Source organism: Neomonachus schauinslandi, chromosome 6 (genome assembly GCF_002201575.2).
Source record: "Neomonachus schauinslandi chromosome 6, ASM220157v2, whole genome shotgun sequence".
Classification (NCBI taxonomy): Eukaryota; Metazoa; Chordata; class Mammalia; order Carnivora; family Phocidae; genus Neomonachus; species Neomonachus schauinslandi.
Genome location: NC_058408.1, coordinates 53,867,860 through 53,880,504, shown reverse-complemented (window position 1 = coordinate 53,880,504; position 12,645 = coordinate 53,867,860). Strand labels below are relative to the sequence as shown.

Sequence of the window (12,645 nt, the reverse complement as noted above, 5' to 3'; positions counted from 1 at the left end):
AACCCTCAGCTAAGCAGTGGCTGCCCTCGCTGGCCAGGGCGCACTCCATCCAGCTTTCAGCTGCCATTCGTCACACAAAGTCTGCTGGCTTCACTTGTTCGTATTACTGACCTGGTTCCTAAAGGCCTTTGCCACCTTGCCCCAAAACCATCTTTTACCTAAATCCCGCCTAACCTCCAAGACCAAGCTCAAATGCCACCTCCTCTAGCAAATAGTTCCTAACTACTTCAGCCTCTCTGAATGCCCTGGCATTCTGATTATGTATTACGAACATCACACTCTCCCTTGTAGTGTGTCCGTGCTTCACTGAGAACGAAGGAGAAACTCGGGAGTCAAGGTGAAGTGACCGATTCTGTGATCTTAGCCAATGAGAGAGCACAGCATCCAGGATTCTCCCATTTGAGCTCTAGATAAATAAAGGTAGAGCGAAGTGACTTTACACATAAACACACATATTTTCATTCTCTCTTCACTCTTCACGTCCCTTCTGTCAGCCTTCTGCTTATAGAAAACTCGTGAGACAACTTAATGGATGTGTTATTTTTTTTAATAAACAGAAACCACATCACTTTGTTACAGCGGATGACAGGCAAGAATTCAAGAGGGCCCCAGGAAGCTTTTTCATCCACAAAGTAACAGAAAGGGCAAGCACCTTCACCACCCACGCCTTTGGTTAGTTTTTTCTTTTGATCTCTGTTACCCGACCCACATTGGTACGTTGCTTCCAGAATGGGATTCTTGTAAGATTCAAATCTTATGCTAGTTAGGAGTATAGTCTATCAGCTTGCCTTAATAACAGAATGGAAGTCTCTAACTTAGCTGAGAAACCTGGACAAGTCTTCTTTGATTTCGGCCTCATCCCAAGGCCCATGAATGTTTTCTTTAAAAAGCTGCAGGCGAATGAGGTAGAAAGGGCAGAGACAAGAGATGGAAACCAGCAGAAGGGCAAAAAGAACAGCTCCCACAGCACTGATGGACAGCAGGCCTCCCAAGGCTGAAAATGCAAAAAGCAGCGTGACTCCCACATAGCTGCGGGGAGTACACGCCTTCAGTTTCTTCTGTAACATAGGCCACAGGGCAAAAATCTGGATGGCAAACGTCACCATGATGAAGGCATGCAGGGACCGGGGCAGGCGTGACGCGAGACAGACAGAAGCAAAGATGGCCATGTTCAAGGACAGCGTGCTGGATACAATGGCGGCATTGGCGCCATAGTCAAAGAAAATGAGGTGGCCTAAGAGCATAAAGACCGACATGGCATAGATGGTATCGGTGCTGACAGACTCCGTCAGGGTCTTCAGCACTGGCGAAAAACCGTATGTAAAAGTAATGAAAACGAGGGCGCTCTTCAGGTCAGCCCACCGGGTCCTCCCACTCTTCTTCCGTCCTTCACCTCCGTCAATGAGATCGAACAAAACATAACCAATCAGTGAAGAAGCCAGGCCAGTCCCAAAAAGCCATTGGGGGGCCAGAAGACCCTCGTCCATATACCACCAGATAACGACAAAAACACAGACACTGCACAGCTGCTGTACCACCACGCTGGACTCAAATACCACAGCCCAGTACTGGTATTTCCGGGCGTAGATGTTTTTCCGGAGCTCTTCCAGGAAACGCCGGTCCACATAGTTATCAGGAAAGGGCTGTCGTTCATACAAGACCTTCTGCCACTTGGCCTCCTTCGTGTCAGTTCCAGGTTGGGCACACATGATCCTCTCCCTCAAACGCAGGCCGGTTCAACCTCCCTTGCACAAGTCCATGTGGTTCTCATTCTTTATAAAGTTTTGAAATAAGATCTCTCTAGAAATTCCATGCTGTGTTGTGGTTGGTATTGTTCCGAGTTTCAAAGGCAGCAACCCAGGCCAGGCCTGCAGTAGATGAGTTTGCTCTCTGAGGCAGGACAATACAGCCAAGTTCCTAGAAAAAGAGAGACTATGAACATACGAAAGCTGTGAAAGGTCAACGGAAGGACCAAGTTAAAATCAAACCAACTCAGTTTATTAAAAGTTGGAGCAAAAGACGCCTGGGTGGCTCAATCGTTAAGCATCTGCCTTCGGCTCAGGTCATGATCCCGGGGTCCCGGGATCGAGCCCCGCATCGGGCTCCCTGCTCAGCGGGAAGCCTGCTTCTCCCTGTCCTGCTCCCCCTGCTTGTGTTCCCTCTCTCTCTCGCTGTGTCTCTCTCTGTCAAATAAATAAATAAAATCTTTAAAAAAAAAAAGTTGGAGCAAAATATATGTGGTGGCCATTTTATAATTAGGGACATTAACATTTCATTTCAGACTTTAAGTTATAATCCCATGGATAGTAAAAGACATCTGTTAGCTATTACTAAGTACCTACTACGTGCTGAGTGCACAGCTTCTTTCATTTAATCCCCACCTTTCAAGTTAACATTAGCTCCACTTTAATTAGTAAAAAAACAAAAACAAAAAAACCTGAGATTCAAATTGCTTAGGTAACTTTAGCCCAAATTAACAGTGGTAAACAATGGCGCCAAATTCAAACCGAAGTCTGACCACAAAGCCTGGGCCTCACATCATGTCTACCTCTAAACCAGTTAACTCAGGGGTTCACATATCCCTGAGGTCTGTGGATGGGCTTCAGAGCATCCAAAAACCCTCCCTGTCACTGTATCCTTGTAGCTGCAATTAGTGCAAATTTCTAGGGATAGCATCCAGAGCCTTTATTTATTGAGATCTCAAAGGCATCTATTATTTTTAAAAAAGGTACCAGTCTAAAGACCACACTAAACTGCACAATACAAAAAGGTATGAGCTCTACGGTTTACTCGGCCAAAACCAAGGACTCAGAAAAACTAAAGATTCTTAATCCGTTAACTGAGCTTAACATCATTTAAAGGGTTATCATTCTACTTCTACAGGGGAAACTCTCACGAGGTTTTCTCCTTTTTCACAATGAAAACTTAAAGAGTCAAAAATACCGGGGTCATCCAGCAAGACTGCGAAGAAAATTCTTACTGCCCGACCTTATTTCTTCCATAGAGACCACGATAACTTTTGCTGGACAAGCGAGACCCTCTGGGAGACCCCTCACTGCAGCAGGGACCCCAACCCAGGGAGCTCCCGGCCACCGCCCGGGCTGGAGGGTCCGCGGAGCCGAAAAGCGCAACGCCGCTCCGTGGGGTCCGGCAGGTGTCCCCGGGGGCGCCCTACTCACCCTCCCGGGCCTCCCCCGCCCGCCGCCGCCCCTCACCGCCCCTCACCAGCCTTGGGCCTGCGGGAGATGGCCGAGGAGAAAGAGGCCCGGAAACACCGTCTCCCGCTCGGAACCCACCTGCCCGCAGTTCCTTGGGCTGCGCAGCCGGGAGAGGGCGGTCGCCCGCCTCCTTCCCCATCCGGGGCGCCGGGGTCGCCGCGGCGGCCGAGCACTTCCGGGTCCGCCCCCTCCTCCGCGGCAGGAGCGCCTTTCCCCCGCCGGCGGGACTGCGAGGTCGCTGCTGCCCCCTCCCGGCGGCTCGGAGGCCCTCGCGGCTCCTCTAGGGAGGGCGCAGGCTCAGAGCCTAGGAAAAAGCAAATGCCCGACAGAAAGACGGGATTTGGCATCCGAACGCCAGGGATAGAGGCTGGGCTGTTAAAGAGAGATTAGAAAGCCTACTTATTGAGCTTCTGTTATTAAGTCGGGCGCTCAACTGGGGACTTCCCCTGCATCCGTGAGTTCACTGGACACCAATTCAGGGAGTACCTGCAAATACTGTTTTAGGGGCTCCTGGTACCGCAGTGACTGGAACAGACAAAAATCCCTGCTCTGCTGGAGCCGTCTGTCTTGTACATTGACCTGTAAAGTGATGATATCTTCATAGAGGACAGAACTGAAGCTCAGAGAGGTTGTGAGTCGTCCAAAGCCACCAGCTGGAAAGTGGATCAACGGAGATAAACATCCAGTTGTCTGTAGGTTCAAAGTGTGGTTCTTTCCTCTTTGCTGCCTAGAAGGAATTGGGGTGGAGGGCCCTGTGACCGAAAACAGACTGAGACCGAATAGGAGGTTGCTAATATTCAGCTGACTTCATAGATGCATAAACAGATGGAAGTAATAAAGAAGCAAAGGGATAGATACAGTAGAACGCAAGATACAGTGGGCACAAAAGTCAGAAAACCTGAATCAACTTATTAGCTGTGTGACTTGGCAAATCACAATGTCTGAGCTTCGATTTCTTCATCTGTTAAGTGGAGAGAACTCTATTTGCTCTTGGGTACTTTACGGGGGACTCAAAAGGCTCAAATCATAAAAATGTTTTGTAAAGTGCTGGCTTTTATATAGCTGCCATTAGCTTACTTTGGTCATTGTTTTGATGGCAGTTCTCAAATGCAATAAATTCTGCAAAATGATCTCTTTCCATTTTTCTCCAGGTTTCTGTTCCAACATTTGGCAAGATTCCTTGGCTTAGTGAGGCCAGCCTCATAAACAAGCCATTAGTGCTCAGCATCCCCAAAAGGTAACAGCTCAGCCACTAAGGGCAAAGGTTGCAAGGAAGACATCACAGAAGATGATTTCTGGGGGCAATTATCAGGGGCAAATCTGGTCAGTTGAGAAACCCAAGATGAGTGTTCAAAACCCAGAAATGGCCCGGGTTTCTCAGACAAAAGTGGGCACTGAGTATAGGCTTGGCAGGGGGATGAGATCTCAATTAACCTCCCTCTCTACAATCACCACTCAACAATACAAAAGAATTTTGTCCCTGGATGCTGCCTATCCAATTTGAAACTTACTAATTTTAACCATCAAAAGTCTAGAACCATAAATTCCTGTCTTTAGAGAGTAGTGACTGCCCGTATGTCCCTTTGAGACAATCTCCTCCAATCTCACCAGTCCCGCTACTTCCAGACAAACTGCTATGGAACATGATTCTGTGTTTCAAAACTGGAGGTGTTTGTGTGTTAGTAGCATTTTAGTGCTGACACTCGAAATAACTGGGTTTCCTCATTCCTCCTCTACTTTTGGTCCCCGGCTGTGGTGATATAGCCTGCTCTGGGGAGGGGAAATGGAAAGAAGGGGGAATGTGAGGTAATGTGGGGGCAAATGGGAGAAATCAGAGGGGGAATAGGGAGACACATACCCTCCTGCCCATAGATAAGTGAGTGTCCGTGAGGGACGCTCTCCCCAGGTCCCCTCTCCAATAACATAGATGTTTGCTTTATCAGCTGCTCCTTTTAAAAGCCACATTCTCAGTAAACAGCTAGACAGATTTGTATATTTTCAGAGCACCTGTGAAGTGCTTGTTGCTCTTTTCTGCTATTTTTACTTAACTTTGTATCTAAACTCTAGCTCACCGTCTAGCTAATGTGAAATGGTTAGTGTTTGACGTCTAAGTAGAGTAACAGCTCGCTATCCCATCTTAGCCCTGTTCCCATTAGACCTGCCCCTGCAGCCAAGAGTAAAGCGTCACTGGGCATGGTGCTCTTGTTCCCTGACTGTACAGTTTTGGGGTCGGGGGTAGGGAGGGGGAACAGGATGGGCGCTTGAAGAAGGCAGACCCAGAATACAACTGGGCAGCCCCAGAACACAACTGGGCAGCCCCAGAACACAGCCAGGTCCTGGAGTATCAGAAAGGACAGACTATTGACAGTCAGAAGGGAAGGGGTAGTTTTCCCTCTCGCTAGCTAACCTTGAGCTAGTCGTAAGGAGAAATTACCTCAGTGGTCAGTGGAGCTCTATTCATTTCTAAACAGAGTATCTGGGCAGCAATCTCAACCGTTGTGAAGAGAAACCGCACTTCTCTACCTCAAAAGACACTGGACACGCACCAGGGTGGTGCCTGGAGCTTGCAGGGAGACAACATAGGAATGCAAAGTCTTTTGAAAGGATGGTTTCTTTAAGTATCGACAATTCTTAATGACTAGAAACTCTTCATCTGGCTTAAACTCTGGGTTCCAAGCTCTTTGTTTTGGCAAAACCTTTTTCTCAGACCTCAGTAAGAAAGTTATAAATGTGCTTTAAGTATTACCTGGTTTTGGACAAGTAGTTCTAACACAGAACAGTCTAAAAAACAAAAAGAAACATTTAGTGAAATGTACTCAGAGCACCCCCAACTACAAGCCCCTGTACAAACGTACAGGGCTAGATGAGCGGGGCCCACCTCTGAACACTGGGGCCTCCACAGACCTCCTTCCTTCAAAGAAGACTGCCCTGCTACGTGGAAGACACACTCATCATCAGTCTTAAAAGCCCGCAGGTCACACTGAGGCCCCGTTTGAGATTATTGAGTGCTGAAGCAGCTCGAGAGTGGCCTCTGGTCTCCCTAGGTCAGCATTTGGGTGTCAAGTCCAAGGCAGGCTGTTCACAAATCAAAGATAAAGGCAGTGAAGGGGCTGGGTCAGACCCACTGCCCCTGTTCCACCAGGGCCCAAGGAAATGGCGAGGAGAAATGAAACTGTAAATGCCTCAGGAATACCAAACTCCTTTCACATGCCTGAGTTAAATGAACAATGAACAATGAAATCTTTCCTCATTAGAGAGGAGAGGTGTTCCTGGCATGCCAAGTTTCCATTTCTGGAATGCCAGGGGCATGCAGAGTGTTGCACACACAAGCAGTTTATGATGACCAGGCCCCCTGAATGCCTTGGCCCCTTATATTGTAATAAAATGAACCACAACAGCTGTGAGGCAGAACTCTCCACACCCTGTGAGGAGAACTGATATTGTCCTGACTAGAAAGAAAGAATGTTCCAGAGTGGTTGGAGGAAGAATATGTTCCATGGGAAGAAATGAGTGGATTCAGTGTCCAAGGACACAGACTCCCAAGAAAGCAGACCAGGCATGGAAAAAACCTGCACTTACTAAATATGAATAACTTCTACACAGGTCTTTTCAAGGAGATCTGGTTGCATTTCACCATTACACATTTATGAACAACTTTTTTCCTGCCTTAATTTGTACAGTGTCTCCCAACAATTTCACAACTGGCATTGGTTAGTTCAAAACAAAAGGACAGAGAAGCCAGAATCACTTAAGAGGGCAAAGCCATTCTTTGGAAGCTGCCAAATGGTCTGTGCCCTTCAGGACTGGGGTGGGAAACAACTCTTCGGAGTGTCCCCTGGTTATCTCTCTTGGAAAGGAAAAAATTTTTCTCTGCCCTTCAAGTTTCTTCTGGCTGGTCTAAGAAACAAATTGACATGAGACACATTACTAAGAGAAAATCAAATTTAATTTTGTACATACAAGAACCCACATGAGATTCCAAAGACAGTCATGCCAAATGTCACATCTATGTCATCCTGAACTAAGTAAGGAGAAGGGGGCAGGGGTTGGCGACTTCAAAGGGAAGGAAAACAATTCACAGGAAGAATGGAAAGAGTTAATGTTTGGTAAACAAATGTTTGCTGGGCCATCCAGAAACAATGGGACACAGAGATGAATTTCAACAGACTTTGCGGAAGTTCCTCCCAGTCTACCTTACCTAGTTGATATTGTATTACATATAATCTATGGGATAGCTCTCCTCCTGGAGCAGGTCCTCTATCTAAATTCTTTTAGGCAGTTAAGGGGAAGGTCAAAGTTTCCTCCTGAGTCTTTTGGGCCTTGGCTGTTTTCAGCTCAAAATAATCTGCAGGCCAGAGTGGTACATCTTGGGCCTGTTCGTTTTGACCCCTGCATCTCTGAAACAACCAAGGGCTTGGCTCTTCAAACCAGAGACTGTGGTTCTAACTTGCTTTGCTTTGATTACTTCAGATATCCTCATGCCTCTGCCACTTTTCTGATTTCATCCAAGAAGAATAGGAATTTGCCTATTTTGTTTCAAGTTCCAGATGTCTTATCTAAGGTACACAATTTTATTTTTTAATTGAAAAGAAACCCATAGTGGTTCCAGGATGACACTGAATGTAAATGTAACGGTGTTTCCTATCTCTTAGCAGAGCTGTGGGCCTGGAACATCATCATTGTTCCACAGATAGTTGTTGAATGAAAAGAATGAGCATCCAGGCTCACCCAAGCTCACCTGCACTAGCACTAAGAATAAAGGTTACAATCATCAAAAAGTGAAAACAAACAAACACAGTCCTCTTGAGAAACAGGCCCTGAGGCCTTCAGCCTGTGTCCTGAGCCAGTCCTAGCTTCTGGAGCCTCTGACTCTGTCCCATCACCAACCCTGGATCCCTTATGTCTCCCACGTACAAGATCCTACACCTGTGGAATTTCCTGTTGTCCTCCTATCCCCTCCACCTCCCAGAAATCCACCGTGACTGGTTCCTGGGTGACACTCCTTACACCGCAGAGCCCAGAGGGTTCCCGATCTTAGAGGTGCGGGGGAAGTCAGCAGTGCGGGAGACAGAGGGAGGGAACTCCCGGGTGGACGTGCAGTTCCTTAACTGAGAAGTACACAGGGCGGCTGCTGGTGGGCCTGGGCGGCGTTCCTAAACACTGTCACAGCGCCCCGCTCCCCGCTCGTGGGGACGCCCCATCGTGAGGACAGCTCCGCTTTGCGAGCCACCAGGGTGCCGGCCGTCGTGACAGGAGGTAGACCCCTGCTTAGGGAGGCCTTCCGTGGTTTAGCGTCGATAGGGAGAGGGGCGAGTCCAACGCACCTCCACGAACAGGTGCGCGGACCGCACAGCTGCACAGCGGTCGGGCGAGGCGGTGGGCGGGACAGGAGGGGTGAGCAGGGAGCACCAGGGAACGGTTCCAGAGGAAGCGGCTCCCGCATGTGATCTGGAAGGTATTTCCACAGCGGAGGGAAGCAGCAGGGGAGCAAAGACGCGGAGCCTGAGCGTGCAGGAGGGCTTGAAAACAAGGAATCAGGCCGCAGCTGCGGGCTGACGTGGAACGGGACCCGAGTGCAGAGGGCCCCGGGGGCCGGGAGCAACGGGGGAGAGATGTTCCAGGTTTTCAGCGCAGGACAGTTAGGGGCAGGGCTGTGCTTGAGTCACGGCACTAATCCCCCAACCCCCGGGACAGGCTTGTAGGTGCGAGTGCCCCCGTAACATGCACCGAGGGGGGCTGAGCCCGGACAGGATCCGCCGGGCAATTGCTGCAGAACCAGCTGCAAGCCTTCCGGTCACTGTCTCTTTGAACTTACGATTTAGACAGGCTCTCCCATGCCACCGAGCACCTCCTCATCCCAGGTGAGCTCTGAGTCTCAGTGCATCGTGCCTTCCGAGGCATTAAGACTCTAGGCCCCAGACCCGCTGGGCAGGAGGCGGCGGGAGAAGAAAGCATTTATTTAATAACGGCCAGGGCGAGTTCGAGAGGCCCATCTTCCGCAGGGCTTAGAGTTTCATGGCTGCAATACTCCGGGTGACCATTAGAGAGCAGCCAAGAGCAAGAGCTTCCCGGGGCTTGGCCGGTAGGCTGAGCCAAGGAGGCCAGTCTCTGGACAGGCCCAGGAATCCGCCCATCGTTACTCCTGCACGGGAAGGAGAGCTCCGGGACCTCGCCCTCACCCTCAGCGCGCTGGGGCCTGATCCTCCACCTCTCTCTCCCCCTCTCTGCGCCTGTGTGTGAAAAACAGTTGCCCCTGCAGATAGGAAAGGCAAGCAGGTGAAGAGAAGGCAAGAGTTTACCTTTGCCATCTTAGGGTGTTTGGCTGCGCCAGAGAATTAATTGATGTAAGACAGATTAACGGCAGAAAAGCATACACGTGTATTTAATGTAAGTTTTACGTGACACAGGAGCCCTCAAAAGGAAATGAAGACCCAGAGAAGTGGCAAGACCTGAATGTTTTTTATGCTAGGCTGAACAAAGAGAGGCAATGGTGGGAAAGTCCCTAAAATAGACAGGGCAGCTAAAGGAAGAGAAACATTATTTTAACAAGGTCTGGGTGTGCAGATTTGCACAGAGTTGGCTGTGACCACGAAGGCCTGCTCATGGACCTGGTGAGGTAAACACGGACTCAGCAGGCACCTGCTCCTTTCTGGAAAGAAACTGTGCTGTATCTGGTGGGAGTGGAGTGCACTGTGGACACCCTATCTCTTCCTTTATCCTCTAAATCAGGGACCTGCCAAAAGGCTGCCTCTGAGCACAGGTGCGAAGGTCCCGCCACCTGGCTCCCTTCCCCTTCCCAGTCACAGGTCAGAGGGCAGGACTTTGAGCACTCACATTCCAAGTGGCCTTCCTGCCCTGCCCAGGCGCCGTCCTGTGGTAGAGGCAGGTGTCTGGGTGTCTGCAGCACTGTTCACCCACGGACAGAGAGACAGAAAGGAAACTGAGGCTCGGAGACTGAAAGATGGGGAGAGGAAGACAAACAGCCACAAAGGCAGAAGCTGAGAGGTAGGTGGGGCACAGAATACAAAAAAAAGGAAACAAGAGGAAAGGCGGAGCTGACAAAGAGGAAAAATAGAAAATGAACACAAAGAAATGGAGCCTTGACACTGCGCCGTTTAGACATCTGCCCTGTGGAGCGGCTCCTTCGTCAGGAAGGACGTTCACCGGCCAGTGACAGGCATGGACTCCTCCAGATGTCGCGAAACAGCCCCGGGCGCTACCAGGTGGCACAAGGGAGGCCCCGTGGTGACAGGCTCACAGCTCCCCAGCAAGGTGGCGCCGACGGGGGCCACGTGGGGCCTGCAGCTGGAGACGCTGGGACCCCTTGGCCTACTTGCCGGGTTGGGTGTCGCTGAGCAAGAGCTACTCAGGAACTAATGGAGTCAAAAACGCTGCCGCATTCCCTCGGCTCCTGCCCGCACCGCTCCTCTCCTCTCTTTGATCTGGGTTTGTTGTTCCAGTCTCAGGAGTCAGAGTCTGTAGGAGAGCAGGACTTACCTCGCTCTCAGCGGACCTGTGACAAAGAGCTTTGCCTAGAGACGCTGTAGGGGCCCAGACGTGGCTGGGAAAAAGCACAGGAGGGGAACCCCCCATTGTCTCACCACCAAGAGCTTGTTTCCTTATTTCTCTCTCGCTGGCTCTGCTTTTGACAGCCCATGACCACCACAGAAACTACCCTGCCTACTCCCCAGTCCTTTTCCTCTATCTATTGACCAGACCCATGTAACTGCAGATACGATTTTAAAAGGGAGGTAATAATGACCACCACCGATCTGACGGTAATAAAACCCAAGTTTAATAAGTCTGGACGGTAAATGCATGGCTGTTGATAACACTTTGTGCAGGTTTGAAATGTTTCTGAGTCAACCATATGAGTATTTAAAAAAAAAAAACTATATTCAGCTTTATTCTTTAATGGAGATGGCTGGTATTTTCAGATCACAGGAAAATGTGTAATTTTCAGAGGGTTCGTTTTTGGAATATTGAAAATAGCTCTCTGATCACCACTTTTTTTTCTAAGGGATATAGGAATCATTATGCCCTCATATGGATCCTAAGAATCCACTTTCTCCCTGAAGAAAGGTAATCTTCTTTTGACCCTTTATCCAAGGAAGTTTCTGGCTCACTGAAACGAAATGTATGGTTGGACAAATCTCTTAACCCTTCTGGGTCACAATTTGTTGTGTTCACTGAAAGGATTGAACTAGAGGTGACCCACGAGGTGTCTCTCACTGAAGGCAGGAGTGGAAAGGAGGAAAGGAACAGAGGTGTCAAAGGGCAGGGAGGATGGAGGCAAATTTGTCAGTGCTCCTCAGCATGCTCATGAGGGCTATTTTTAAAATCACCATCTGGTGCTTTTACATTTTCAGTTTTTGTTATGTGGAGAGGTATGTGTGTATGTGTGTGAGACAGAGAGAGAGGTGGAGAGAGGGAGAAGGAGAGAAACATGTTTCTCTGTTTCTTTATCAAAGATTCAAGAAGGCCAAGGACTTGGGCCATGAGCCAGACCTTACGAACCTCAGCAGGTATTAACCTCAAATATTAAGACGTCTCCCATCGTGACATGTGAAGAGCAGACTGGCTTTTGGCCCGGCTGAATTGTGCGTCGTACCTTGGCCGGCCTACAAAAGGTTGCTCTCACTTTCTCGTCACAGCTGCCATCTGCCATCCTGGGGACAGCTGCTTGGAAAATGAGAACCCCACTACCATGTCAGTGTTGCTTTTCTTGGTGGCTCTGACTCTGCAGGTGATACCACCAGGGGCCTGTGCTCTGAAGCCCCAGCCAGTTCACTTGCCATCCCTGCTACTGCCGCTGAGCCGGCCTTGGGGAAACCAAGAGTGAGCAGCAAGTGCTGCAGGAGGGGAAGACCTTTGGTTCCAGGGCTGGGAAAGAAAGCAAGGCAGTGGGTGGGGGGACGTGGGGGAAGTGGAGGTCTACAGAACATGGAATCCCAAATTGTTTGCTTCGATTTCCTTGTACACACATAAGTATATGTTACATGTGATAGTTTAAAATGCTTACAATGGGGGCAGCTGGGTGGCTCAGTCGGTTAAGTGTCTGCCTTCGGCTCAGGTCATGATCCCGGGGTCCTGGGATTGAGCTGCACGTTGGGCTCCTTGGTCAGTGGGGAGTCTGCTTCTCCCTCTCCCTCTGCCCCTCCCCCTCAGCTCGAATGCCTACTGTGTGCCAGATTCTTGATGGGCTCTAGGGATGCAAAGATGTTTGAGATGTGTTTTTGCTTTTCAAGAACTCCCAGCCTGGTGGAGGAAATAAACACATTTAAAAAAGAAAGAAAGAGAGGAAGGGAGGGAGGGAGGGAGGGAGGGAGGGAGGGAGGGAGGGAGGAAGGAAGGAAGGAAGGAAGGAAGGAAGGAAGAAGAGAAAGAAAGAAAGAAAGAAAGAAAGAAAGAAAGAAAGAAAGAAAGA

At 49.4% G+C, this 12,645-nt stretch overlaps 2 protein-coding genes across 4 annotated transcripts in view; one reads left to right on the top strand and one right to left on the bottom strand.

Moving 5' to 3' along the window:
- Positions 1–529: 529 nt before the first annotated feature.
- PIGC (phosphatidylinositol glycan anchor biosynthesis class C) lies at positions 530–3,396 on the bottom strand. Of its 3 annotated transcripts, none has more exons than XM_021682626.1 (2): positions 3,297–3,396; positions 530–1,917 (listed from the first exon to the last, which is right to left on the bottom strand). In XM_021682626.1, exon 2 carries the CDS (start codon positions 1,707–1,709, stop codon positions 816–818), a length of 894 nt encoding a protein of 297 aa, XP_021538301.1. In that variant the 5' UTR covers positions 1,710–1,917; positions 3,297–3,396; the 3' UTR covers positions 530–815. The 3 variants fall into 3 exon arrangements, with proteins under 3 accessions (XP_021538301.1, XP_021538303.1, XP_021538302.1); XM_021682628.1 differs by lacking the exon at positions 3,297–3,396 and adding an exon at positions 3,226–3,292; XM_021682627.1 differs by lacking the exon at positions 3,297–3,396 and adding an exon at positions 2,944–3,000.
- The window catches only part of C6H1orf105 (chromosome 6 C1orf105 homolog), a 24,031-nt gene continuing 14,631 nt past the window's right edge, over positions 3,246–12,645 (top strand). The window contains exons 1-3 of the mRNA XM_021682871.1: positions 3,246–3,452; positions 4,370–4,455; positions 7,689–7,779. Coding sequence (XP_021538546.1) covers positions 3,246–3,452; positions 4,370–4,455; positions 7,689–7,779 — 384 coding nt within the window. The remainder of the gene's footprint in view (positions 3,453–4,369; positions 4,456–7,688; positions 7,780–12,645) is intronic.